The sequence below is a fragment of the Lynx rufus genome, unplaced genomic scaffold (assembly GCF_022079265.1).
Source record: "Lynx rufus isolate CCGP_SWC_20201006 ecotype Redwood Valley unplaced genomic scaffold, mLynRuf1.p SCAF_4, whole genome shotgun sequence".
NCBI lineage: Eukaryota > Metazoa > Chordata > Mammalia > Carnivora > Felidae > Lynx > Lynx rufus.
The window spans coordinates 66128280-66155336 of NW_025814856.1; the positions used below are offsets into that span (position 1 = coordinate 66128280).

Consider the following 27057-nt stretch of genomic DNA (forward strand, 5'->3'; position numbering starts at 1 on the left):
CTTCCCGATGACATTCTCCAGGAGTCCCCAGACGAGGACGTCGAAGCCAGACTTGTCAGGCAGCTGACGGCATCATGGCGTCACTGAGGACTTGGGCCAGTTCCAGACCCCTGCCTCTGGGGTAGGGCCCAGCACCCCGCATTCACTCCCCGCTAACCCCCGGTGCTTCTGCTGCCGGGCTGTGGTTGAGAACGAGCAGAACGGGGGTCAGGAGCGCCGAGGGCACACCGCTTTGCCACCCGACGCCAGGCCTCTGTCATGAACTCATCCGGTTCTTCTCTTCCAAGGCACCCAGAGATGCCAAGAGGGGGGGACATTGGGGTGTTCCTGAGGGACAGAAAGATGAACTTCCTGGCCCACTGCCAGCTGCTGGACAGCCCGACCGCCAATCCACGGGTAGGAAAATCTGGACTGGGATCACACAGTCTGCTGTCAGAACATCAACCCAAACAAGGTAAGCAGCAGGGAGCTTCTTTATCTGCTGGCCTAGAATTTCATCCTCCGATGAGAGCACACACACGAGAGCTGGTACGTTAGTAGCAAACGCATGAACGCTAATGCTGCCTCCCCAGCAAAGTAAAACCCAAGCACCCTCATTCCTTAAATTCTTCTGGGAGTGGCCAAGGCCCGGGGTTTAGTGCCGAGGCCCAGGCTCTCGGTTACGTGCAGGCGACTCCAGCCAAGCCACTGGTGCCCTCCGATCCAGATCAGTGAGCGAGCGACTTCCATCGCGAGGCATGCATCCACACACACACACACGCACACACACACACACACACACAGGCGTGTGCACAGATTTCACAGCTGATTGCACTGAAACCCGCCGCACCAGGCACCGAGCTACAAAGGTTGAGCTGTGGTAAAACTACACCCAGGTGAACAACAGTAGGCGTCGACAGGTGTATTTATAATCGATCGTGTGTCTAGCATTGAGGGCCACGTGAGGCCGAGGTAGTAAATGTGTGGTATCATAGAACTCGGCAGGCGAACGAGGGAACGTGTCACTGGCACACCAGGTATTACACCAACCACGGAAATGACAGACTGATCAGGAAACTGTCGCGCAATCAAGCCTCTTTTTTCTCTCCCTGAATAGCAGTAGAGGTTGGTCACCAAGTCCGCAAGACTGGAGGCCGAGGGGCGGTGATCTGAGAGGCACTCTCTTGTGTGGCCGCAGGCGGTGGCTGTCTGGAGGCAGCAGGGCCCCCAGGCGGATGGCCTTAGGTGCGGAGGCAAGGGATTGGCGACTCTGTACTGAGAGGCGCCTTCTGTGAGGCCTCTGGGCCCCGGCAGACAATGCAGGAGGGAGCCAGAGCACTGGGTGTCCCTCCGTGTTCCCGTCAGCCCAAGTGTCGGCAGGTGGCCGCCACATGTCACAGCCAGGACCTGGCCACGGACACACAGCCCGGTGGGGAGAACACATACACTCTCTGGTTCCAAACACACAATTTGAGCCCAGAACCTGTTCTCGTCCGGTTTACGCTGATTTACTAGAAGTTAAACACGAATCAAAGTTTCGAGGAGGATGTGCTCAATCTGTAAGCGTGCACACAACTGCGCCGAAGCATTAACGGGATTCGGAGAACAACAGAGATGAACGGAGCGGCGCGGGGGGATGGAATGGGGCTGCAGGGGCCCTAAAATAACCAGCTCATCCAAACCACTCACTCTTCCGGACGAGGAAAATGGAAGGTCAGGGCCCTTCAGCGGCCAGGACACAGGCGCGAGCGAGCGAGCAAGCACGAGAGGAGACGTAGGCCTGCATCCTGCAGATGTGCGGCCCGTCACGAGCCTGTGTGCACAGCGCCGATCGGAGCCGTGCTGACCTCCGTCTGCCTATTGCCCCAGATCAGACCCGGGTGAACTGAGGAAGCCTTCACAGACAGGAGGTTCCTGCCCCAAACAACGGCCATTCACCGTGCTTCTCGGGGGAGGATCCTTCTGTCGGCCGGACTTGTCTGCACGGTAGGACGGAGTAAACCTCAGCAGACAAGGAGTGTGCAGGGTGGCCTGGGCCACCGCAGTGTCAGAGCCCACACCCACGGGCTGTGTTTCCAGACCAACACCAAGATCTGTTTCATTAAACTTTTGTACATAAAAGACAAACACTCACCGGGACTTGAATGAACTTGGGTGTGTGTGTGTGTGTGTGTGTGTGTGTGTGGACAGTTCAAAGAGGTCACATAAATTCCAACATACAGGGGTGCCTGGGTGGCCCAGTCGGTTAAGCATCCGACTTCGGCTCAGGTCATGATCTCGTGGTTTATGGGTTCCAGCCCCCGCGTTGGACTCTGTGCTGGCAGCTCAGGGCCTGGAGCCTGCTTCCGATTCTGTGTCTCGCCCTCTCTCTGCCCCTGCTCTGCTTGTGTTCTCTCTCTCAAAAATAGATAAATAAAAACATTTAAATAAAATTCCAATGTGACTATATGTATCCATGTATACGTGTGCATGTACGTGTAAATATAGGTGTATGTGAGCATATGTAAAGTTTACGATAAATGTCAGAAGAAGTCCAAAAGCCAGAATGATCATGTATATACGCTTCTACGGCAGAAAAGATTAGACTTCACGATCTACACTGCCCCAAATTCTGCAGCAGACAGGCTGGACCTCGTGGGCACCAGTGGGCACGGGTGAAAAGGAAAACGGGGCATCTTCTGCAAGTGCTACTTCTGCTGTGCCCTGAAACTGTGTATTCCAGAAGGACCCATCTTCTGCAACGGCCTCCTTCACTGCTTAGCGGGTGGACCCACCGAGAGAACCCCCACACAAGGTACATTCTTCTCTTAGGCAACCAGGGTGTCAAGATGCCAAACCGAAGCCGCGTAGCAGCCGACAGACACGCCCCCGGAGGCCCGGCGCGGCAAGCCTGCGTTCCCTCAGATCCTCTACGCCAGTGCACTTGCATGCATCGTCCTAGCCCAGAGCCATGCAAAGTCCAGCTGGGGTGGGAGCAGGCCTGCGGGTTCACTGTACCTTGACAGCTCAGGGAAGGCTCCGACTGAGTTTTGGTCAGAAGAACTGGAAAAAGCAGGCAAGGAGAGAGTGAGGGCAAGCCTCGCTGGTCTGCACCAGCCCCTGAGTACAGCCTCGGCCCCCGCCCCCTGCAGGCCCCGGGCGGGGGAGGAAGGGGGGTGCTGTTTGCACCCCTGCAGGAGAGGGGCCAAGTCCCCAGCCCCTGATCTCCTCCAGCCCGCAGCTGCCGGGCTGCTAAGAGCTCCCATGGAAGCAGGTGGCAGCAAAGCCTTCTGCTTCTCCAGGCTGCCAACCCCGGGAATTCCAGAAGAGTTGGGCCTCTGCCTAGCAAGGCCCCGCCTCCGGCCTTGGCCCCGCCTCCGGCCTTGGCCCCGCCTCCGGCCTTAGCCCCGCCTCCGGCCTTGGCCCTGCCCGCTCTGGAGCAGCTGCTGGTTGGGGAGGGGATGTAATGCAAGAGGGGCCTAGAGAGAGGGCTCCCCGCAGACATCTTCCGGAATGTTCTCCCTTCTTCCCAAATACTTGACTGCCAGTAGGGATAAAGGCGTTTGGCGGGATGATAATCAAATACTGCACAGCCCGCATAGCACATGGCACCGTACGGTCCAGATGAAAGAGACACCGTGTCCCGGGCAGGGGCCGGTCACCCACCATGCCCGTGCCGGCTGTTACTCCTTTATTTTCTGGGGACGCTGCTGGGGTCCCATCAGATAGAGCTGATGACTGACCTAGAAGAGAAACGCGTGTTTGTGCAAGCTTTTTGCTTTCACATATTTGTGGGGACAGTTTTTCTTTCTTTTCTTTCCTTTTCTCCTTTTTTTTTTTTTTTTTGTTGTCTTACCAAATGAAAGCTCTATTTCCAAAGAGGCACAGAAACCAAATTTAAACAGGGATGATAAGGGGCGCCTGGGTGGCGCAGTCGGTTAAGCGTCCGACTTCAGCCAGGTCACGATCTCGCGGTCCGTGAGTTCGAGCCCCGCGTCGGGCTCTGGGCTGATGGCTCAGAGCCTGGAGCCTGTTTCCGACTCTGTGTCTCCCTCTCTCTCTGCCCCTCCCCCATTCATGCTCTGTCTCTCTCTGTCCCAAAAATAAATAAACGTTGAAAAAAAATAAATAAATAAACAGGGCTGATAAGAGCCTGACAGACACGCCCACTATATCCAACCCTCGGAGCAGATGCTGGGAATAATCTTGTCTGAGTTTTTGAGAGATGCGGCATAAAACACAAGATGCATTGCTCTCAGATGTCAGAGCACTCTCTTTTTCTTTTCTTTTTTTTTTTTTTTGCAGGAATAAATAGTCTATGCATTTTATATGTGACTGAGCTAAAACCCTTCCTCGAATGGCAAATGAGGCCTGGGGTCCAGAACCTGTGGGAGATTTGGCAGAGGAGAGAGATTCCATGATGATCACTGATTTTGCAATGACGTCAGTAATAAGAGAAACAGATTTTCCCGGAAGAATCTGAAGGACGCTAGAAAAACACGAAAAAACAGGATAGGTTTATACTTTAAAAACCCTACCCACTCGGTATCTGTGGAATAAATACAAGGCAACAGATCAAATGAGCCTCATTAAAAGGCACTTATATGAAGTTCGTTTTAGTAAGTTCTAAAGTCAAGGGCTATGTATTTTTTTTTTTTTACTTGCTCATTCATTGATTTATTTTGGTCTGACAGCTGTTTCAATATGGTCAGCCCTTTGTGTCGATCAGGGAAATCTGCTTATACACCTATCAGCCTCTGTGCCAACAGCGAGTGGTCTCGAGAGTGGCCACTCCCCCAGAGGCTCTGGGCCATCAGGTCAAGTACCAAATTCACACGAGCAGTAGGTGTCTCTGGCATCAACGCTGAGGAAGCCCCACGTGGCTTTGTGGGTGGTTCTCGAGGACTGATCTCCTGAACTATAATTCATTCGGGCAGTTTTAGAAAAAGCTGAATTGTCAGCTGGTTCTGACAATGAGCAATGTTTGAGACTTGGGGCAGGTACTGAAAAAGAAATCCGAGAGAAACTGGTTCATGCAGGCTTTGTGAGTAGTTCTGGTCCAGGGCCTGTTTTTATTCACGTCAAGGAAGCTCGCGGGAGACAGGGAATGAGCAGGACAGGTTCAGGATTGGGGGGGACGCATCATTACAATCGAGGGGAACAGGAACAGACCAAATTTACTTTCTGCCCACTTCAACTCTGGATGAAGCTTGAGTGGCCTGAAAATCCAGGCGCGGCGATTCCCGCCAGGGCTCTCCCCCAGCGGGCGTCAAAGACGCAGGGCGGCCTCACCTCGTTTATTGTCCCACGCGTAGAGTTCCTTGATCCCCAGCTCGTTGAGGGACTTGGACAGCTCCAGCTCCTCCCCGGCGATGTTGTCCCTGAGGAGGACCACGTGCTCTGGGCTGACCTCACACTTTGCGCAGATGACCGGGAGAATGTTCTGGAGCGGCACCTCGGGGCTCACACGCACCACGGCCTTTTGTGTTCGCAGGTAATTCACTACCAAGCGCACGGATTTCTGGAAGAACACACCGGACGAAAGTATTCTATAAGGGCGTGTTTGCACACGGCTCCAACCCCTATTGGTGTTCTAGAATGAGTACGGCAAGATCTGGGGCAGCCCGAGCCCTTCTCCCGAAACTGAGTGGGTCATGGGGGGAAGTGGCAGACTCAGTAGTGAACAATATGCACCTGGAATAAACCACTGACCGTAGACTCGCTCACTAAGGAACAAACTGCTAACAACACAAGGGAATGGACATCGGGAGGGATCCTGATTAATAATTTAACACCTACGCCTAACTACCATCTTTCAAGGATCCCAACAGACCTGAACACAAGGCACCTGCACATATTGTCTACATGAAAATCGTTTGAAAGTATCACGAATAATTCAATTTCAAGAAAAATCCTAAAAAAAAAACCCAAGATATCAAATTTTTGTTCAAATAGCCAAAGACCCACATAAATATATTAATATCTCTATAAGTATATACGGTATGTCTACATGTCTGTGTATATACATATTTTTGTGTATATATACTACATACACATATTTAAGCTGGAAATATATAAGAGGCATACAACAGACATATACACGGGATAAACATATAATGAGAGCCATTAAAATCAGGGAAAAAACCAATCGGTTTGACTACACCTGATTCTAAATGTCTACTGATAACCGGACCCGTCAAAAAAATTTTAATATGCCAAAGGTTCATAAAGGCAACTTTTTCTTGGCCTTTACTGACTCGACATTGTCCGAACGCCCTGAAGAGTAGACCCACTAAGTGTGTGCTGAATAGTTAGTTGGATCCCATGCCCCTTTCCAGAGTATCGATGGCACCGATTATAATTTATTAACCACCCAAACCTAAAAACGTACAGAAGATGAACTGCTGGCCAAACTGCCGTGTTTAAAAGCAGAAAAATTTAGTAGATATTCCAAGCACCTAGAAGCTTTCCAATGGTGCTAAAAGATTCACAGCAAAGCTTTATTAAGAAGTACCATAAGCAGCTGGAGTTCATTTTAACCAATAACCAAAAGCCTGAAATAAATCTGTGTATGAGATATTCCCCAAGTGCATTGAGTACAAATTTCGGACGTCAGTTTCTCAAAAGGGAAAACTCCTGTTTTTCCTCTGTCTAGGAGAAGTTCAAATCTTCCCCGTATAGCCATAGCTTCCTTGGACTGAAAGACCTAGGATTTTCTAGAGCGGTTCTACCTAATTCAACATGGTAGCCACTGGCTCCTTGTGTTATTCCAATGTAAATGAATTAAAATTAAATACAATTAAAAGCTCAGTTTCTCAATCACACAAGTTGCATCACACCTGCTTAATAACTAGCTACACGTGCCAGGGGCGGCCTCCTTGGAACATGCAGGGTTACAGACCATTCCCATCTGTGCAGAAAGTTCCAGTGGATGGCTCTGGTCTAGACTGATTCCTCTTCTATAACATCCGAAGGAGCAAAGTTACAACCGTGAATGTTATTAAGCTCAGTTTACTTCCATCTTTGAAAAGAAGCCCAGTTAGGGCCTCACTTTGCCCAGCGTTGTTAGTAGGCGTTCCAACAACAGCTGTCTGCAGGTGTTACTTAGATAAGAGGGGCCCCACCAGCCCCCTCCTCAACCCCTGGGCCACAGGTGTCTGCATATGTCCTCAGGTGACAAAGGGTCCGCTTGTCCTACTGACCTCAGGTGCTTTAGGTGGGCCAGGCTTAACCTTCTCTTCGGGAACTTTCTCTTTGAGAAACACAGTGTGCACATTCAGGGTCCCAACTAAAGTGTTTGGCTTAAAACTCAAAGGCTGTTGGGTTTCCGAAGACCGGATCTCCAGGGCATGGTGGGATGGATTCAGGTGGTTCTGAAGGCAAAGTTCAACCAGCAGGTCCATCATTGCGTGGCTGCAAAAATGGAAACAAATCACATTAATTAGGGACGTTTGCACTCTCCCTTCGGTCAAGCTTGGGAAGGGCCAAACACACGAACCAGCAGGTGAATGTGCAGTCCTCTGGTCATGCTTATCAAGGGCAACGGCAGCTCGTGAATTCCTGACGCATGACTGTATTGGACGACACAGTCGTAACATCTGCAACACTAGTAAACAACAGAGCTGAAAGAGCATCCAGTAGATCAAACCCGTAAGAGCGGGGGAAAGAGCTACACTTGTAGTTAAATCCATGGATATGCTGAGTTGAATCCTAGGAGGTCAGTTAGCACAAGTGAGATCACTAAAAACTAGACTTTCAGTTATTCAAAATTATAATGTATCTTAAAAACTGAAGATTTTAAGTTGAAGATGATAGCTAAAAAAAAAAAAGCATGCCTTAAAAAAAAAAAAAAAAACAAAACAACTAAGAAAATGCCCTAGTTTGAATGTCCAAGATTTTCATAATGTCCCCCACCACAGGGGATTATTTACCATGGGAGAAGAATAACAGTGTGGATTCCTCCAAAGAATTTCATTTGCCTCTTTTATATCTGCTGGGCAGAATGCTTTTATATTTAAAGCCGACCTCTCTTTCCTGAAATTTCCCAAGCAATGGAGCATATACACCTTTCGAAAAGCATATGTCTTTCCTCTGATTTCTTTTTTAGTTTTTTAAGTGTTTATTTATTTTTGAGAGAGACAGAGGGAGACAGAGCATGAGCGGGGGAGGGGGAGACAGAGAGGGAGACACAGAATCCAAAGCAGGCTTCAGGTTCTGACTGTCAGTGCGGAGCCCGACGCAGGGCTCAAACTCACAAACCATGAGATCGTGACCTGAGCTGAAGTGGATGTTTAACCGACTGAGCCACCCAGCTGTCCCCAAAACAACTTTTTAGAGCCATCTCCTCTATGACAGTATTTGCTCCCACCTACTATCTGGGAAGTAATTAACAGCATGTGTGTGAATTGGGGGATACTCGGGGACACTGGCGTCACCCGAGTTCAGGAGACTCCGGGCCCCCTGGACTATGATGGGGCATCTGTAGGGCTGATGAAGTGCCCACCCTCACAAGTGCCCCAGCACACACAGCCACACCAGCTAATAACACTGTAAGCTTGGATTCCTTCAGCTCCGGGGCAAAAATCATCTTTATTCTGACAGCGAGATTAATGCAATACAACAAAAAGGCTGCAAGATGTGAGGACATTCCACTGAAAACTTCCATACGCAGGGGCGCCTGGGGGACTCAAGTCAGTAGAGCGTCCGACTTCGGCTCAGGTCATGATCTCACGGCTGCTGGGTTCGAGTCCCTCGTCGGGCTCTGTGCTGACAGCTCAGAGCCTGGACCCTGCTTCGGATTCTGTGTCTCCCTCTCTCTCTCTGCCCCTCCCCACTTGTGGTCTGTCTCTCTCTCTCTCAAAAATCAATAAAACATTTTTAAAAAAGCCTCAGTACAGAAAGCAGACTTCTAACAATGCTAAAATGACCTCATGTTATTTGTTCCCATGCCCTGTGTATCCTTGATGGCACTTACACACTCCCCTTCTCAGTCACCCAGACTGAGGGGTGGGGTCTCCAGGAAAAGGCAGATGGGCCTGGGACCCTGGTCCATCTGACGCTCGTTCCTTTCCGGTCTCTGTCTCCACCCACAGTCTACTGGCACCAGGGTAAGCACACACAAATAAACCGCCAGACAAGTATTTGAATTAATCTTACAATATAAACCAGAAAGAACACAAAAGCTAGTAATGTCACTTTTCTGTTCTTTTAATGCAATACTTGGTGACATATTTGAAACACTGAATTAGATGCTGTAAAAGGGAACAGCCAGCTCTGGGACAGGGTGGCATTTTCCCCCATTACTGGGAGTAAGTAAGCACCCTGCCCTCACGCAAGCCAGTACTTAACCGGACGTGCTAGTATAGTCATGTACCCATTTTCTGCCCGAATAAAGAAGGGGGTGCCCAAGTCTCTGCCTTGCGTGTCCAGTGACTTTCCCCCCAGAACTGACTGATCCATGCTGGCCTTCGCTATCTCACTTAACGCAGGATGGGTTCCTTCCCACAGAGAGCGCCTCATGTTCAAGTTACAGCGATATTGTCAAGAACTGAGGGTGGAAGGCAGTTTCTCAACAAAATTTGGGGGGGGGGGTGGGGGAGGAAGAAGTTCCAAAGAAAATTCTATGTGCTGGAGGCCTGTCTCCTCAAATTTACTATTAAATTGGGGGGAGGTGGGGCGCCCGGGTGGCTCAGTCGGTTGATTGTCTGACTTGGGTTTGTTGAGTTCGAGCCCTGCGTCGGGTTCGTTGCTGTCGGCGCGGAGCTCGCTTCAGATCCTGTCTCCCTCTCTCTCTGCCTCTCTCTCTCTCTAAAAAAAAAAAAACTGGGGGGAGGAGAAGGCAGCAAAGCAAAGCAAAACAAAACACTGTTAAGAGCATGATCATAAAACTCAACACCAGACGCCTGGCTGTCATATGTGCTTAAATTTTACGAAGAACACAGAGGCCAATTACAAAGTCAACCTGTTCCAGCACACTGCACACTATCCTTTCCCAGTGGCAAGAGCCCAAGCCAAGACAGAGGGGCTCCCACAGGGATGTAAGGAGGTTTTGGGGTGACAGGAGCTCAGGCTTTGATAGCTGTCTTGTTCTCCTTTGGGACATCTGTATCGGTGACCCCCCAGAGGGACGCAGCTGACGAGGACCGAACCTGGGCTTCACTTAAGCAGCTGGACGTGCACCGGTACAAACACGAGGACTTGGATTCGAAAGCATGACCTGATCTTACAACATCTCCTGCAGGGTCTGCCGCTCAGTGTGACCCTTCCCCAGGCTCATTTAAAACACGACCTGGGGGCACCTGGGTGGCTCAGTCGGTTAAGCGTCCGACTTCGGCTCAGGTCATGATCTCGCGGTCCGTGAGTTCGAGCCCCGCATCAGGCTCTGGGCTGACAGCTCAGAGCCTGGAGTCTGTTTCAGATTCTGTGTCTCCCTCTCTCTCTGACCCTCCCCCGTTCATGCTCTGTCTCTCTCTGTCTCAAAAATAAACGTTAAAAAAATAAAAAAAATAAAAAATAAATAGAACACAACCTGATTTACTACTGCCCCGCTATACGCCTTTCAGCTTTGCGTCCACGTAAAACGAGGCGCGTGGGGGTGGGTGGCCTTTCTGCCCCACCGGTTAATCTGCTATCAGCTGCCATTTAAAATGCCAAATTCCCAAGAGTAAGCCAGTTCTTCCAAGGCTCCTCTGATGCTCCTGGAAAAAGTCACCCAGAAAGAGAGGAAAGCCAAAGCACAATGGCAGTGCCCAGTGATAGGCAGAGGCACCTCCTGGTCCCCGTGGGCTTCTGTTACAGATTCACCTGTGGAGAGCTGACAGCTTCTCCAATGGGGTATCAGTGTGTGCCCTCCTGGGGTTGTAGCAAGTCCCTATGCCACTGGGCCACAGGAAGGAACCTTCCAGAGAATGGAGAAGGTTGCCTGCTTGGAACCTTCTGGAGACTGGAAAAGGTTGCCTGCTTAGAACCTTCTGGAGACTGGAAGAGGTTATGTTAAGAAACTTCTGGAGACAGGAAGAGGTTGCCTGCTTACTTGTACACATTCTCCTCACCTCCTGAGCCTGACCCCTCCTTACCTCCCCCACTCCCTGCCCTTGGATGCAGCAACACCTGACCCTGATGTGCAGCTTTGCACACACCAGCCGTGTGAAGTGTGGGCATCCTTCCCATGGGAGCAGAGCAGTTTAGTGAGGCACCTGAGGGGAGCTTCCCCAGGATGCTGTCCCAGCACCGCCACTCACCAGTTCTCAGACCTGCCCCCCATGCCTCAGTTTCCTCACCAGTGAGGGCATTAATGACAGTGTCCACTTGTTAGAGACTTAAGTCAATGAACACTTGTAAGGCACTGAGCACAGTGTCGGGCATTCGTTAATGTGATGTGTTTGCAAAATACATGAGTTGACTCGTTCCTGTCTTTTCTGCTTTGGGATTCTGTGCAGTGAGATGCTGTACCCGGCTCAGAGCAGACATCCCATCTGTATGTGGCTGAGCTCCCTCCTGCTCTCAGCAAATGCCAAGATTCCAAGTGGCATCCTTGAGACACTGCACCGTGAAGTTTCCCCAATCTTACAATGAAGCAAACTAAGGCAATCAGACAGGCTCACAATGTCAAACGAAGAGTCAGGTGTATTAAGAAAGCTGTCTAGACCATCAATGCTAAGCACCCAAAGCACACCCTGCATTAACACTGCTGGGGACAACTGCGTCCTCCCCAAATTCATGTTGAATCCCTAACCCCCAACATATTTGGAGACGGGGCCTCTAAGGATGGGATTATGGTTACAGGAGGCCATAGGGTGGTAATAATCCGGTAGGATTAGTGTCCTTATAAGAAGGGGCACCAGAGAGCTTGCTCTGTGTACCCACAAAGAGGTGGTCATGAGCACAGAGCTATGGCAGCTGCCTATGACCCAGGATGATGCCTCAGAAGGAAATCTACCCGCCTGTACTGTGACCTTGACTTCCAGGCGCCAGAGCTCCGAGAAGCCATGTGTGTTGTTGAAGACCCCAGTGTCTAGTATTTTAAGGCAGTCCGAACTAAGACTAACACAAACACCCTTTGCAGGGTCTCTCTCTCTCTCTCTCTCTGATCCCAAGTACAAGAGGACTGATCACCCCAAACCACATTACTAGGGGTCACACGGTAGATGCTAGGGGTGCAGGGGTCACACGGTAGATGCTAGGGGTGCAGGGGTCACGTGGCAGATGCTAGGGGTGCAGGGGTCACGCGGCGGATCTCCAGGGTTTCGTCTCCCGACTGCTCCTCAATATCGCTTTTCCCTCCGGCTTCTTTAATCTGTTCCCCAAATGCCTCTTAACTGCTCCTAACGTAGGAATGATATTTACTTCCTGGTATTTGTGGCGATCTCTGTTTTTAAGTTTAAAAAGGATATACGATTTTTCCCCACATCTTTCTTTTAAAAAACACAATTACAAGGGCGTCTGGGTGGCTTAGTCGGTTAAGTGCCTGACTTCGGCTCAGGTACATGGTCTCACGGTTTGTGGTTTGAGCCCCATATTGGGCTCTGTGCTGACAGCTCGGAGCCTGGAGCCTGGAGCCTGGAGCCTGCTTCGGTTTCTGTGTCTTTCTCTCCCCACCCCCACCCGCCCCTCTCCCCAGCTTGTGCACATGCTCCCTCTCTCTCTTGAAAAAAAAAAAATTGATAAGGAAAAGCCAGTCCTCTTTCACGTGGTTCTTTTACAAATCCTGGCAGAGTGATGGTCAGCCTGTGCCCACAGTCCTGCCAGATGCAGAGGCACTCAGGACCAGAGAAAGGGAGAGGGGTCTTGGGGACCGTGGGGCTGGGAAGTCAGAGAGGCCACGTCATCCTCCTCTCGGCGAGCTGGGCCAGGCGACGAGTCGAGGTAATGAGGCGCCCCTCTCTGGGACGCACTCCTGTCTACACCGTAAGGCCTGCCCCTCTCTGGGACACACTCCTGTCCACACTGTAAGGCCTGCCCCTCTCTGGGATGCACTCCTCTCTACACCACAAGGCCTGCCCCTCTCTGGGACGCACTCCTGTCTACACCGTAAGGCCTGCCCCTCTCTGGGACGCACTCCTGTCTACATCGCAAGGCCTGCCCCTCTCTGGGACACACTCCTGTCTACACCGTAAGGCCTGCCCCTCTCTGGGATGCACTCCTGTCTACACCGCAAGGCCTGCCCCTCTCTGGGACGCACTCCTGTCTACATCGCAAGGCCTGCCCTCTCTGGAACGCACTCCTGTCTACACTGCAAGGCCTGCCCCTCTCTGGGATGCACTCCTGTCTACACCGCAAGGCCTGCCCCTCTCTGGGACGCACTCCTGTCTACACCGTTAAGGCCTGCCCCTCTCTGGGACGCACTCCTGTCTACACCGTAAGGCCTGCCCTCTCTGGGATGCACTCCTGTCTACACCGTAAGGCCTGCCCCTCTCTGGGATGCACTCCTGTCTACACCGCAAAGCCTGCCCCTCTCTGGGATGCACTCCTGTCTACACCGTAAGGCCTGCCCCTCTCTGGGATGCACTCCTGTCTACACCGTAAGGCCTGCCCCTCTCTGGGATGCACTCCTGTCTACACCGCAAAGCCTGCCCCTCTCTGGGATGCACTCCTGTCTACACCACAAGGCCTGTGCCTCTCTGGGATGCACTCCTGTCTACATCGCAAGGCCTGCCCCTCTCTGGGACGCACTCCTGTCTACATCGCAAGGCCTGCCCCTCTCTGGGACGCACTCCTGTCTACACCGTTAAGGCTGCCCCTGTCTGGGACGCACTCCTCTCTACACCGTAAGGCCTGCCCCTCTCTGGGACGCACTCCTGTCTACACCGTTAAGGCCTGCCCCTCTCTGGGACGCACTCCTCTCTACACCGTAAGGCCTGCCCCTCTCTGGGACGCACTCCTGTCTATACCACAAGGCCTGCGCCTCTCTGGGACGCACTCCTGTCTACACCGTAAGGCCTGCCTCTCTCTGGGATGCACTCCTGTCTACACCGTAAGGCCTGCCCCCTCTGGGATGCACTCTCGTCTACACCGCAAAGCCTGCCCCTCTTTGGGATACACTCCTGTCTACACCGCAAAGCCTGTCCCTCTCTGGGACGCAATCCTGTCTACACCGCAAAGCCTGTCCCTCTCTGGGACGCACTCCTGTCTACACCGTAAGGCCTGCCTCTCTCTGGGACGCACTCTCGTCTATATCGCAAAGCTTGCCCCTCTCTGGGATGCACTCTCATCTACACTGCAAAGCCTGACTGTGGTCAGGCTGCTGAGGGTCATTCCTGAGCTGCATAGGCTAACCTTAATTCCTGCCTTCTTCCTGCCATCCTGCCAGTGAGACCCTGGGCTCCCTCTCGGGGACTGCGCACTTCTCCAGCTCGTTCTCGCACAGCCAGTGGCATGTGTTGCAGCCGGGGTTCTTGGAGTTTAACATATAATCTGAAATTTGGGGTGTATTAAAGGTCAGATTGCTGGGCTCCACTCAGAGTTTCTGATTCACCAGGACTGGTCTGGGAATTTGTATTTCTTTTATTTATTTACTCAGTTTTTTAGTTTATTTATATTCTGAAAGACAGAGAGAGCAGGGGCGGGGCAGAGAAAGAGAGAGAGAGAGAATCCATACTGTCCGCACTGAGCCCAGTATGGGGCTTGAACTCACGAACCATGAGATCGTGACCTGGGGCGAACCGTTGAACCCGAAACTGGTCGAATGCAGCCTAGTTTCTTACTGGCCTTTCGTAAGAGGCCAGTAGGATTCCCAAGTCTTGAGTAAGGCAAGATCTAGCTACAAGAGAGCCCGTCCAGATGCCAGCTCCATGTGGCATCAGAGGGGCAGGGCATGGCAAGGCATGCGCGGGGCCAGCCAAGAGGCGGTCCCGACAGACGAGGTCGGGTACAAAGGAACACACAGGCAGGACACACAAAAGGACAATGAAGGGACGGGAGACTGAAGAAGCCCTCAGCCAGAGAAGCTCGTGGGTCAGAGACAGGGCTCTACGTTCAAGGCTAGGGTCACCGACTAGGGTCTGGTCCCGGGCCCGTCAAGTGAGGCCGGAGGGAACGAGACGGCAGCAAAATGACCAGGGGAACCTTCACCTCACGTACAAGTCTGAAGCCAAGTCATCAGGATGGCGGCACCAGAGTCCCCAAATCCTGCTGGCCACACCCTCACAGAACCCAAATGCCTCGCGGGGCCAGGCAGCCACCACAGCCCGCAAGTGGTCTCAGTACGTGACCCTGGGGACAGATGGGGTTACGCCAACTGGACGGACATGCCCTCTCTAAGGCTTTTCAAACTGTTTGCAAAACCATGCTGGTCGGAACACCTTGACCTAGAGAGAAACGTGCAGAGGCTGGAGAGCCTGATAAGTTTTCTGGCCACGGGCTGTTACCTGGGGAGGTGTGGACAGGTGATATCAACATGGGTGCAGGCTGGTTAGGCTCTCCCCACGTAATTTGTGCTCTCTCGGAACTTGGACCTCATCATCCTTGACCTCTATCTTGGAGGACATCTTTCTGCAAGTCTGGAGCCTCCTGCGTCCAGGTCATAACACAAGCAGGCTTTTGCTTCTTACGTGGCAGGTGAGCCAATGCGCCCCCTGGGGGGAGCTGATTCACAGCCGATTACGTGTAATTCTTTTTTTTTTTTTTTTTTTTTTTTTTTGAGAGAGAGAGCATGAGTGGAGGCAGGGAGGAGAGGAAGAGAGAGAAAATCCCAAGCGGTTTCTACACTCAGCGTCGAGTCTGACGCAGGGCCCGATTCCACGACCCTGGGATCATGACCCGAGCCCAAATCAAGAGTCAGACACTCAACTGACTGAGCCACCCAGGTGCCTCTGCCCAATTACCTTGAAAGTTATGTTAGTGTTTATTTTATTTTATTACTTTTTAATATTTCTATAGTTTTGAGAGAGAGAGAGACAGAGTGTGAGCAGGGGAGGGGCAAAGAGAGAGAGGGAGGGAGACACAGAATCTGAAGCAGGCTCTGGGCTCTGAGCTGTCAGCACAGAGCCCGATGTGGGGCTCGAACTCATGAACTGTGAGATCACGACCTGAGCCAAACTCAGACGCCTAACTGAATGAGTCACACAGGTGCCCCTCTTATCTTGATTAAAAAAAAATGTTTTCAAGGTTTGTTTAATTTTGAGAGAGAGAGAGAGAGAGCAGGGGAGGGGGAGAGAAAGAGGGAGACACAGAATCGGAAGCAGGCTCCAGGCTCTGAGCTGTCAGCACAGAGCCCGACGCGGGGCTCGAACTCACAAACCGTGAGATCATGATCTGAGCCACAATTGGACGCTTAACCAACTGAGCTACCCAGGCGCCTGCTAGCGTTTATTTTATACATGCGTGTGAAATTTTCATGTTTAACATTTTAAAAAATGCTTATTTATTTTTGAGAGGGGGAGAGAGAGTATGAGCAGGGGAGGGGCAGAGAGAAGATTGGAAGTGAAGCGAGATCTGTGCTGAGAGCAGAGCCTGGTGCGGGGCCGGAACTCATGAACCGTGAGATCAAGAGCTGAGCCGAAGTCTGACCCTAACTGACTGGCCCCCCAGGCATTGCAGCCCAGTTATCTTTCAAGTTATGTTAGTGTTTATGTTAAACGTGCACGTGAAATCTGCACGCTGCTTTTAACAGAAGACTAGTGCTCCCTTTACTTGAGGAAAATGAATGCTCTGATGTGCCCGTTTCCTCACGACTTGCTTGGCACTGGAACAGAGCTTTGTGTCCCCAGAGGCATTCGTAATCTTGTTTGATGGCGACCCGGGGCGCTCAGGAGACTCGGCCCCACACGGCTGCCTCACGTCCGGGCCCTTGGATCTCCCCGTCTCTTGTACAAACGGGTCATTTTGCAAGTGAGTTTTATTTCCTTCTGCTTGCTGGGATGTCCTCCTCCTAGTGCTCCAGAAAAGTTAGGTGTTTGGGGGATGCCTGGGTGGCCCCGTCGGTGAAGCATCGTACTTTGGCTCAGGTCGTGATCTCACGGTTTGTGGGTTCGAGCCCTGCATCAGGCTCTGTGCTGGCAGCTCGGAGCCTGGAGCCTGTTTCGGATTCTGTGTCTCCCTCCTTCCCTCTCTCTTTCAAAAGTAAATAAATAAACGTTACAATAAATTAAAAAAGAAAAAAAGAAAGATGGTCCCGCAAGGTCATCGACGACAGACTTTGGGGGAGGAGGATGTGTCCGGCAGGCTTCCTGACTGTAAGGAAGGGGGGGACGTAGACAAGAGGGGAGATCATGCATGGAGGGGGGTGGGGGGGCAGGGAAATCTCTGTGCTTTCCTCTCAATTCGAGGGAACTACAGCTGTTCTAGAAAAATTAAAAGTGTTCTAAAAGAAGATATTGCCCAAACAGAAACGTCAATCAATTAAACCAAACGAACTTGTTAGCCAGCTATTTAGGGAGCTGCCTTCTTGTGGCTGCCTCCCCAGCACCAGAACTGGCCTTTTTCACCTCACCTCCTCAGCTCGCTGAGCAGCAGAGAAGAGCAAGCTTCCTTTGGCCCCCAGAGCCCCGGGCTCCTCGGGAGAGGCTTCCCCAACACGTCGGGGGGCGGGGGGTGAAGGCACCCCAGAGCTGATGGCGGCTCACGGCCTCCCTCCCCTTTACCTTGGAACAGGTATGCTCTCTCCAGAAGGAACGAGAAACCCAATGCCTGTGCTATGAGAGCCTGTGCTGTTCCAGAAGCTCTGGGGCCCGAAAACTCCTGAACAATTTTAAGTGCGTCTGTGGGGAAGGGGGTCCAACGGCCTCTGCTGGAAGAATCGCAGGAATGAATTCCGAGGGAGATTTCCTGTGTTTCCGCAGAGGGAACATCGGCCTTTTCCTGCCCTGGGGCCTCCTGGGTTTATGTGCCAACATGGACCTGATTTCCCACGTCGAAAGACACAGCCCCAACATTCTAGACTAGGCTGACATAGCTTATGAGGCTCTCTTTCGGCTAAGGTCTTTTCAAAGGTCTTTTCGTTAAGTGTGCCCCAGCTAAAGCGATGGAACTGAATTGGTGGCCTCGTTTACTACCCGCGTGCCGTGCTGGTAACACCATTCCTAAACACAGACCGCAGCATTTCTCTTAGGAATGGCCCAGAAAGAACAGGGGCGCCTGGGCGGCTCAGTCGGTTGAGTGTTCAACTCTTGATTTGGGTTCAGATCATGTTCTCACGGTTCATGAGACTAAGCCCTGTGTCAGGCTTTGCACTGAGCATGCTTGGAATTCTCTCTCTCTCTTTCTGCTCCTTCCCAAGTTGTGTGTGTGTGTGTGTGTGTGTGTGTTCTCTCTCTCAAAATTAAATAAACTTAAAAAAACAAAAAAGAACGGCCCAGAACAAGAATTCTTATGTCATAATTTCTATAAGAACAGACTGAGTCTTTCATTTAAGTTTCTAAATCCAAAGGAAGCTTAAAAAAAAAAAAAAGAACAAACATCAGTCATACACAGAACGCCATCATCAGACTGCAATGAACTAATGTTTTCTCTAGGAGAATGTTTCCTAGCGAGAAAGCATGCTTAAGGGGCTGATTACAAATTACAAACTGCTTGCTTGTCCCATGAACTATGGGACATGTTCTCTAGAAAAACCGGAGAGAGAAACCACATCGATTAGTAATTAGTAGATCTATTTGAGGCAAGGGTCAGGAATTGGGACTTCAACCCGCTCGGGTATTATTAAAGAGTGTGACATATAAAACCAGTTCCCCAAGCAAGCACCTGCTGTATCAGCAAGGGTCACGATGCCAAGGACCCAGTTACGAAAGCCCACAGGCTGCAGCTCTGACTCACTTAATCCCGCAGGAAGCCTGGGAGAAAGGGTTATACTTCACTGCTGGGAAAGAGGAAAGTGTTTTCATATCCCTCGTTAAAGCTGCCCGTATTCTGCTGGCTACAAACTACCCAGTGGTAGTTTCTACTTTGTAAGGAAAAGAAATTTTTTTAAGGATAAAATTGGAAGAACGTGTTCAGTTTGGAAATGGTGTTCGGGGGCGCCCGGGTGGCTCTGTCGGTTAAGCATCTGACGACTGGTTTCGGCTCAGGTCGCGATCTCACGGTTTGTGAGATGGAGCCCCGCGTCGGGCTCTGCGTTGAAGGCGCGGAGCCTGCGTGGGAGCTTGGGACTCTCTCTCTCTCCCTCTCTCTGCCCCTCCCCTGCTTGCACTTGTGTGTGTGTTCTCTCTCTCTCTCTCTCTCAAAATAAATAAAAAAATAAATAAACCAAAAAAAGAAAATGGGGACGCCTGGGTGGCTCAGTTGGTTAAGCATCCGACTGCAGCTCAGGTCATGATCTCACGGTTCGTGAGTTCAAGCCCCGTGTCGGGCTCTGTGCTGACCACTCCCAGCCTGGAGTCTGCTTCCAGTTCTGTCTCCATGTCTCTCTCTCTCTGCTCCTCTCTCCCTCTCTCTCCCTCTCAAAAATAAATAAACATTAAAAAAAATTAAAAAAATATATATGTAAAGAAAGAAAATGACTTTCAAAATAATATTTGTACTTGTCAGGCAGGCATTCTGTCTCTCTGCGTGCATTCGCACATATGAGAGTATCGCGACAGGACTCAGAGGCCACTTTCCTAAAAAATACGGAAGCAGATTGACAGTGGCAGTGGTTTCACGGGGGTGCACTTAGCTACAGGCCCATCGGGTAGGTCACAGTCAATATTCACAGTTTTTATATCTTAATCCTACCTCAGTAAAATGGTATTTTTCAGCGTAACTAAAAACTGGGTTGAGAATACAAGGACGGCAAGTAAACCGTCATATGTTTGCTGATAGAACGTCACGCACCTATTCGTTTGTAAATCTAGAATAATGTGGCATGTGCCTCAAGCGAAAGTTCCGCGGGAGAAATGTACTGAGGACACGGACCTCTCTGTAAAACAAAGAAACCGGAAACTCCTGTCACTGGAACCCCCTGTCGCACGAAGCCCGGTTGCTGGGTTCCCCCTGGGGGGCGAGCGCCACGCCGGGCGTGGGGGCGGGTGGTACCACCCTGGGAAACAGGCTGACATCACCTAGCATGGGAGAAGATGCCGTGTCCCACGACTCAACAGCTCCCCTCCCAGCCATACACCGAGGCTGTTTCCGGTCCCTGCTTGCACACCTCACGAAGCAATTTTTAAGGTGTACGTAGCCCTGTGCACATCGAGTTGCCACCTAGAATTTTCAGTATAAACAGCTGCAAAGCATAAAATTTCAGGGAGAATCTAAATACTGACATTTAAAATTTTTTTTTAATTTTACGTTTATTTATTTTTGAGAGAAAGAGAGAGGCAGAGCATGAGCAGAGGAGGGGCAGAGAGAGAGAAGGAGACACAGAATCCGAAGCAGGCTCCAGGCTCCGAGCTGTCAGCACAGAGCCCGACGCGGGGCTTGAACCCATGAACCGTGAGTTCGAGATGTGAGCCGAAGTCAGACACACAACCGGCTGAGCCACCCAGGCGCCCCCTAAATACTGACATTTTAAAATACAAGTGCGCCTGGGTGACTCAGCTGGTTAAGCATCTGACTCTTGATTTAGGTTCAGGTCATGATCTCGTGACTCATGGGATCCAGCCCTACGTTGGGCTCTTCACTGACAGTGTGGAGCCTGCTTGGGATTCTCTCTCTCTCTCTCTCTCTCTCTCTCTCTTTCTCTCTCTCTCTCCCCCCCCCGCCCCTTACCCACCTGCTCACTCACACGCTCTCTCTCTCTCTCTCTCTCTCAAAATAAATAAACTTAAAAAAAAAGTGTTCCATTGCTGTCTTCAATGCTTCGCCAAGAATAAAAGCCACCCACAGTGACGTGATTTCCACCACTATCCATTCTAAAAAGTATATCTGAGCACTGAAGGATTGAAATATGTTCAATCACTTCTTGTTCTCGTTTTCCAAGAAACAGGACTTCTATTCACTCCTGCCTCAGAATTAGACAAATCTATCTTTATGCTTCAAAGTCTCTATACTTGATTACTGTATCACTCTATTGTAAAAACTGTATGAACACTGAGATTTAACGTCTGTGTTCCTGTGACTTTGTTAAAATAGAGTTATCAGTGACATCAATAGTAGCTCAAAATTGGGGCGCCTGGGGGGCTCAGTGGGTTGGGCTTCCGACTTTGGCTCAGCTGATGATCTCACGGTCAGTGAGTTCGAGCGCCACGTCGGGCTCTGTGCTGACAGCTCCGAGCCTGGAGCCTGCTTCGGATTCTGTGTCTCCCTCTCTCTCTGCCCCACCCCGCTCACGCTCTGTCTCAGAAATAAATAAACATTTACAAAGATAGTAGCACAAAATTGATCACTGTAATGATATATTTTGGGAAAAAATCAGAAATTCTATCAGTATTGAAATTATTAACCCTATGATTGCAGGAAGCTTTGCCAACGTCTCCCTTTTGCCTTCTGTGGCTGACGTGGGAAGAAGGGCACGTAACCCTGACCTCAGGCACATTCCTGGGCGGATCAGATCTCACAAAGGATTCAGGTGGGCATCTCGGGGCTGAAAACTGTTCGCCTTAAATTTAAAATCCATGGGGCGCCTGGGCGGCTCAGTCGGTTAAGCGTCCGACTTCGGCGCAGGTCATGATCTCACGGTTTGTGAGTTTGAGACCCACGTCGGGCTCTGTGCTGACAGCTCGGGGCCTGGAGCCTGTTTCCGATTCTGTGTCTGCCCCTCCCCCACTCATGTTCTGTCTCTCTTTGTCTATCCAGGGTGAATAAACGTTAAAATTTTTTTTAAAACTTAAGATCCATGGGTTGGGTTTTAGCCATCAGTCTAAAGTTGCTCTGGAAGTTGTGTTTGGAAATCTGATCCGTGTATTTATACTTCCGGGGGCCAGACCGTCAGTGGTCACTCGGAGGGCCTCTCCGCCTGTATAACCTCAGCGCCCGGGATGCGGACTCCGGGTGCTGCTGGGCCCCCTCCCCTGAGCTTACCCTCTCCCAGGACTGAGCTGCACAGCCCTTGCTCTCGAAGGAGGATGGGGGGGCATGCGGTCATTCCACACTGTCACCCAGGCCCAGATTTGTACCCCGGGGGCCCCAGATCCTGCCCCACAAGGGAGCGAGCACAGTCTCTCAGGATCCACTCTTCGGTTCTCCTTGGACCCGAGGCTGGATGGCAGTGACCCCTGCCCCCCTGCCCCGAGGCGCCAGGGCCCTTACCTGCCGCTGACCACGCTCTTCTTCTCCAGCCCGCTGGGCAGAACCACGGTGACGGCCACCGAGCTGTTCTCCAGGCTCTCCATGTGCAGCAGGCTCTGTGGAGGGCCGGGCGACACGTCTCGGCGAAGTGTCTGTCCACTGTGCGCGTTCGGGGTGGCCGGCTTCCCAGGCGGAGGAGGGGCGCGACCCTTCGTCTTCCTCCTGAAGCAGGGGCGGCACAGAAAGGGGGGTGAGGGGGCAGCTCCCGACTTCGGAGTCCATACAATCACCCGTGAGGATGCTTCCTCCTGAAAAATCATTCTTTTTTTTTTTCTTTATTTCCCCTAAACGTGTATTTATTTATTCTGACATAGAGAGTGCGAGTGAGAAGATGGGCAGAGAGAGGGAGGGAGAGAGTCCCAAACGAACTCTGAGCTGTCAGTGCTCGAACTCACCAACCGTGAGATCATGACCTGAGCCGAGCTCAAGAGTCGGACGCTTAACCTGATGAGCCCCCTGGATGCCCCACCCGACAAATCATTCTTACAAGTTTTTCTCGGTCCTCAGAGAAGCCTGCTTGTGTAGACATTTATTTATACATAAGGACCTTACTTTACAGAAGTATTTTTGTAATCGTCTTCCCAGCATCAGGACCCACGCTAATAACAGCCTTGGGCAGGTCACCTCGTTCAGTCTTCAGGATATTTGGCAGCTGAGAAAACTGGGGGTCCAAGAGATCTGCAGCTCCCCTGAAGGCCCCTGGTTATCGGGGTGTCAGAATAGGAATGGAAAGCAGACATCCTGACCCCAGGGGCCACTCCTGTCCACCTTATCCTCCCCACCCCAAGTCCTGCCAATCCACCGAAAGGTAACAGGTCTAAAGTCTCCTTCAGAACAATCTTTTTTATTTTTTATTATTTTTTTAATCGTTATTTATTTTTGAGAGAGAGAGACAGAGACAGTATGTGAGCAGGGGAGGAACAGAGAGAGAGGGAGACGCAGAGAAAGCACGATTGAGGGAGGGGCAGAGAGAGGGGGAGAGGGAGAATTTTAAGCAGGCTCTGCTCTGTCAGTGCAGAGCACTGGGCTGGACACGGGCTCAGACCCACGACCTGATCATGACCTGAGCCAAAGTCAAAGACTTCACTTAAGTGACTGAGCCACCCAGAAGCCCCTGTGCTGGTACTAGTTAAATATACTTTAAAAGTATATAATTTGATATGCCACAGTGCTTGATAGGGATTTTTTAAAAAAACAATTATTATCAGTTATGGAAAATCCCATTTTTAAGAGTTACCCATTGTAGTAATAGGTCATAAGCAGTCCAGAAAGAGGCACCGAAGAATAGGTGACGGGTAGCATAGGGTTTGGCTCTTTTCACTGCTATGCATTTCCTAATTTTGTGTATTGCTTGCAAACAAAAGAGGCCGCTTAACATTGGGGAGAAAATAGCAAATGGGATTCAGAAAAGGCCACAAACTACTGCCATTCATGTCACTGGTTAACACAAGGATTAGGAGTGACATTCAAGGCTTACCCTCTATTGTGAAATGTAGACACGAATTTATTTCCTTTTTTTCTCGTTAAAAACCTTACATCTGGGGCACCTGGGGGGCTCTGTGGGTTAAGCACCCACTTCTTGATCTTGGCCCAAGTCATGATCTCATGGTTTGTGGGTTCAAGCCCTGTGTTGGGCTCTGTGCTGGCGGCTCGGAGCCTGGAGCGTGTTTCCAATTCTGTGTCTCCCTCTCTCTCTGCCCCGCCCCTGCTCACGCTCTATGCCTGTGTCTCTCTCAAAAATAAAGAGCCATTAAAAAAGAATTAACAGGGGCGCCTGGGTGGCGCAGTCGGTTAAGCGTCCGACTTCAGCCAGGTCACGATCTCGCGGTCTGTGAGTTCGAGCCCCGCGTCGGGCTCTGGGCTGATGGCTCAGAGCCTGGAGCCTGTTTCCGATTCTGTGTCTCCCTCTCTCTCTGCCCCTCCCCCGTTCATGCTCTGCCTCTCTCTGTCCCAAAAATAAATAAACATTGAAAAAAAAAAAAAAATTAAAAAAAAAAAAAAATAGGCGGCGTGTGTACCTTTAAAAAAAAAAAAAAAAAAAAAAAAAAAAGAATTAACAAAAAAGAATCTCCCCAAGCAGCCGCCCCAGCTCTCATCACTGACGTCAGTATAAAGGCCATGTCCCCGACCACCTAGCCTCTACCAGGCCATCTTGCTGCCTCCTGGGGTTCCCTCCACCTGCCGGGAACCCAGCACCCACTGCGAGGCGTGCATTTTCTCACCCCTTTCTCCGCACCCCGATCACACCCCCATGCAAGAGCTGCAACCCCGCAGGCTGCAAGGACACCCCGGGATGCATTTTGTCCAGCTCGGTGTTACATGTGTGCATGCATCTGCCTGGGCACACACACGGACCTCAGCCAACAGTGAAAAACCTGGAACATTTGACACTAACAAAATGGATGTCTGGCTCTTTCTGAGAAAATAATAATAGATCCAAAAAGGCTCTGAACTGCTTCACAGCAAACACCGTCAGTCAGTGTGCTTCCATTTGGGCTCTGGGACTCAATACCAGACTCCAGGCCATCACATACCTGTCCCCTGCAGGGCCGTAGCTACTGGTGCCACTGGGAAGGCAGGGCTCTCCCCGGACCCTCGATCCCGAATCTCCCTTCCCCTTCCCCCACTTGGCTGGCAACGGGTCTCATGTTCCCTGCCCCTGGAAAACCCACAAGCGTGCCCCCTGTCTGTGCCTCACCATACACCCTGTCCCGTATGCTTTGATCTCTTGAAGACACAGCGAAAAACCACATCTGAGACGCCTCTGTGTGCTCTGGGCTTAAGGACACAGGCTGAGACCAGGGGACTCCTCCTGGCTATGCCGAAGAAGCACTTGGGAAGTTTTCCCAGGGCCCAAGTCCCCACCGTGGGCCAATCAAATCTGAATTACCTAAGAGCCGGGGTTATGTTAATGGATGACATTTTTTTTTAAGTAAGTTTATTTATTTTGAGAGAGACAGAGAGCAAGCAGGGGCAGAGAGAGAGAGAGAAAGAGGGATGGGGAGAGAGAGAACCCCAAACTGGCTCTGCACCATCAGCACAGAGCCTGACATGGGGCTTGAATCCAGGAACTGTGAGATCATGACCCGAGTGGAAACCAAGAGTCAGGCGCTTATTAACCCACTGAGAGTCACCCAGGTGCTCCAGACGGCAACGTTTCTTTCGAACAGAGGCTCCTTAACATCAAAATGGCACGTGGCTCTAGTTGCAATTCCGTATCACTTGACGAAGGCAACTGACAGATCATGACGCTATGTGCCGATAAAGTTGTGACTCCGTGTTTTGATTTCACAGAATAATATCTGCGCATTTTGAGGAGCGCACACGAGAAATTTCCACACCAGACACGATGCCTGATGGGTAGATGGAGTCATGGCCCACTTCAGAAGCTGTGTGTGTCCGTGAGCGCACGGACCTCAGGCTGAGAAAGCCGCTCGATGCCAGCCTTAGGCCCTGCACACATACAGCCGCCCTCATTGCCATTCATCTGCCCAGGTAGCAATCTTGCTGCCTCATCATTTCATGTCTCTGGAAGACTGCAGATGCTTTACTGAGGCTGTTTAGAGTCGCAACAGGGTCCTCGTATCTTTAGGTATTTACAAACACTTATTGATGATATTGATGATGAAGATGTTGACAAGGGTGAAAACTATATAGAGTTTCAGCCTACAAGGGACAGAGCACACTTGGAAGATCTTGAGGCAAGGATGATATTGAGGAAATCTGTCAAGACTGTAATACTGGGCGTCCACCTATGGAGAAAGCTTGGGCGGCTGGTCCAGAGAAAGGCCAGAATTTGGAGACAGGAGAGAAGGGGAGGAAGGGAGGGGAAATGTCCCTGGTAGGTGGAGGGGAAGAAAAATAAACCTGTAACGCACATCATAGGAGGAGACATGAAAACAGCATCACGGGTTGAGTACACTGCCCAACAGGCCACCAGAGCGCTGTGGTTTTCCTAAACCCTCTTTATCTCATTGGACCCTCGTCTACGGGAACAGAGATTTGCTGCTCTCGTTTTGCTGGTTGGGGAAGAGTGTTCAGGTGGTTCCAAATACCAGCATCCCGCAAATAGTTGGGGATTATCTTTGTCAAGGTCACTGAGAAAGGGGAGGGAATCTGTTTTGTCCAGAGAGAGGCCCAGCGGCTGCAGGAAATAGGGTCTGGTTGGGAAGTGAGCCAAGGAGCTAACTAATTACTGTAGCCGGTGGAGATCCTTGATGATCTTCAAGAACAAGTATGGGAACAGCTGCGGGGAGCCGCGTAGGGGGGAGCCCTGATGGAGACTGCCAGAACAGTAAGCAGAAACATCTCAGTTCTGGGGACATACTGAATGAGGGGTGAGGTACCTCGTGGGGAGGGTGCATGGACAGAGCGACCGCAGGAGGAAGACGGAGGGGAGGGGCCCTCGAGAGGAGGGGGACTCCACGGTGTCTGTGGTTCCCGGCCTCTGACTCTCGTACAAGGGCTCAAAGCAGGTTATCGGAGAACAAGCTCTGGGAGGTGATGACCAGATGGCTTTCTATGACCTGGGTCTGGGATGACAGTGACATTTCCAAGTGGAGGCAAGTGTAGGCAGGGGAGAGGAGCCCCCACGTAGACTGAGGACACCCATTCTCCAAAAGCTACGGCGGTCCTTGCTCAGAACCACAAACAGCCGCAGTCCCAGCCTCCAAGAAGCCCTCCAGTGGGTTCCTGAGCACCTGCAGTGGGGAGGGTGGCGGGGGCGGGGGGTGCAGAGGCACTGTGGTCATGACTCGGCCTGACCCTGGCCTCCTCCTAGTCTCTGCTGGCCAGTGGGTCTCAATCTCAGATGTCATCTTGTGTGTCCATCAGGATCTGAGCCACTGCGCCTGGATCTCTTCTCTCTGGACCTCAGTTCTGTTGGGGACACCGGGAGGGACACTGGCGGCTGGGCAGTGGTATGTATAAACATCCAGGTCTAGTATACTAAATCATGGA

At 51.2% G+C, this 27057-nt stretch overlaps 1 protein-coding gene across 1 annotated transcript in view; it reads right to left on the minus strand.

Annotated features, from left to right (window-relative positions):
- The window catches only part of COBL (cordon-bleu WH2 repeat protein), a 172365-nt gene extending 147968 nt beyond the window's left edge, over positions 1–24397 (minus strand). The window contains exons 1-4 of the mRNA XM_047095215.1: positions 24321–24397; positions 22060–22260; positions 7161–7371; positions 5251–5479 (exon numbers count right to left, since the gene is read on the minus strand). Of these exons, the coding sequence (XP_046951171.1) occupies positions 5251–5479; positions 7161–7371; positions 22060–22260; positions 24321–24397 (718 nt within the window). The remainder of the gene's footprint in view (positions 1–5250; positions 5480–7160; positions 7372–22059; positions 22261–24320) is intronic.
- Positions 24398–27057: the final 2660 nt, after the last annotated feature.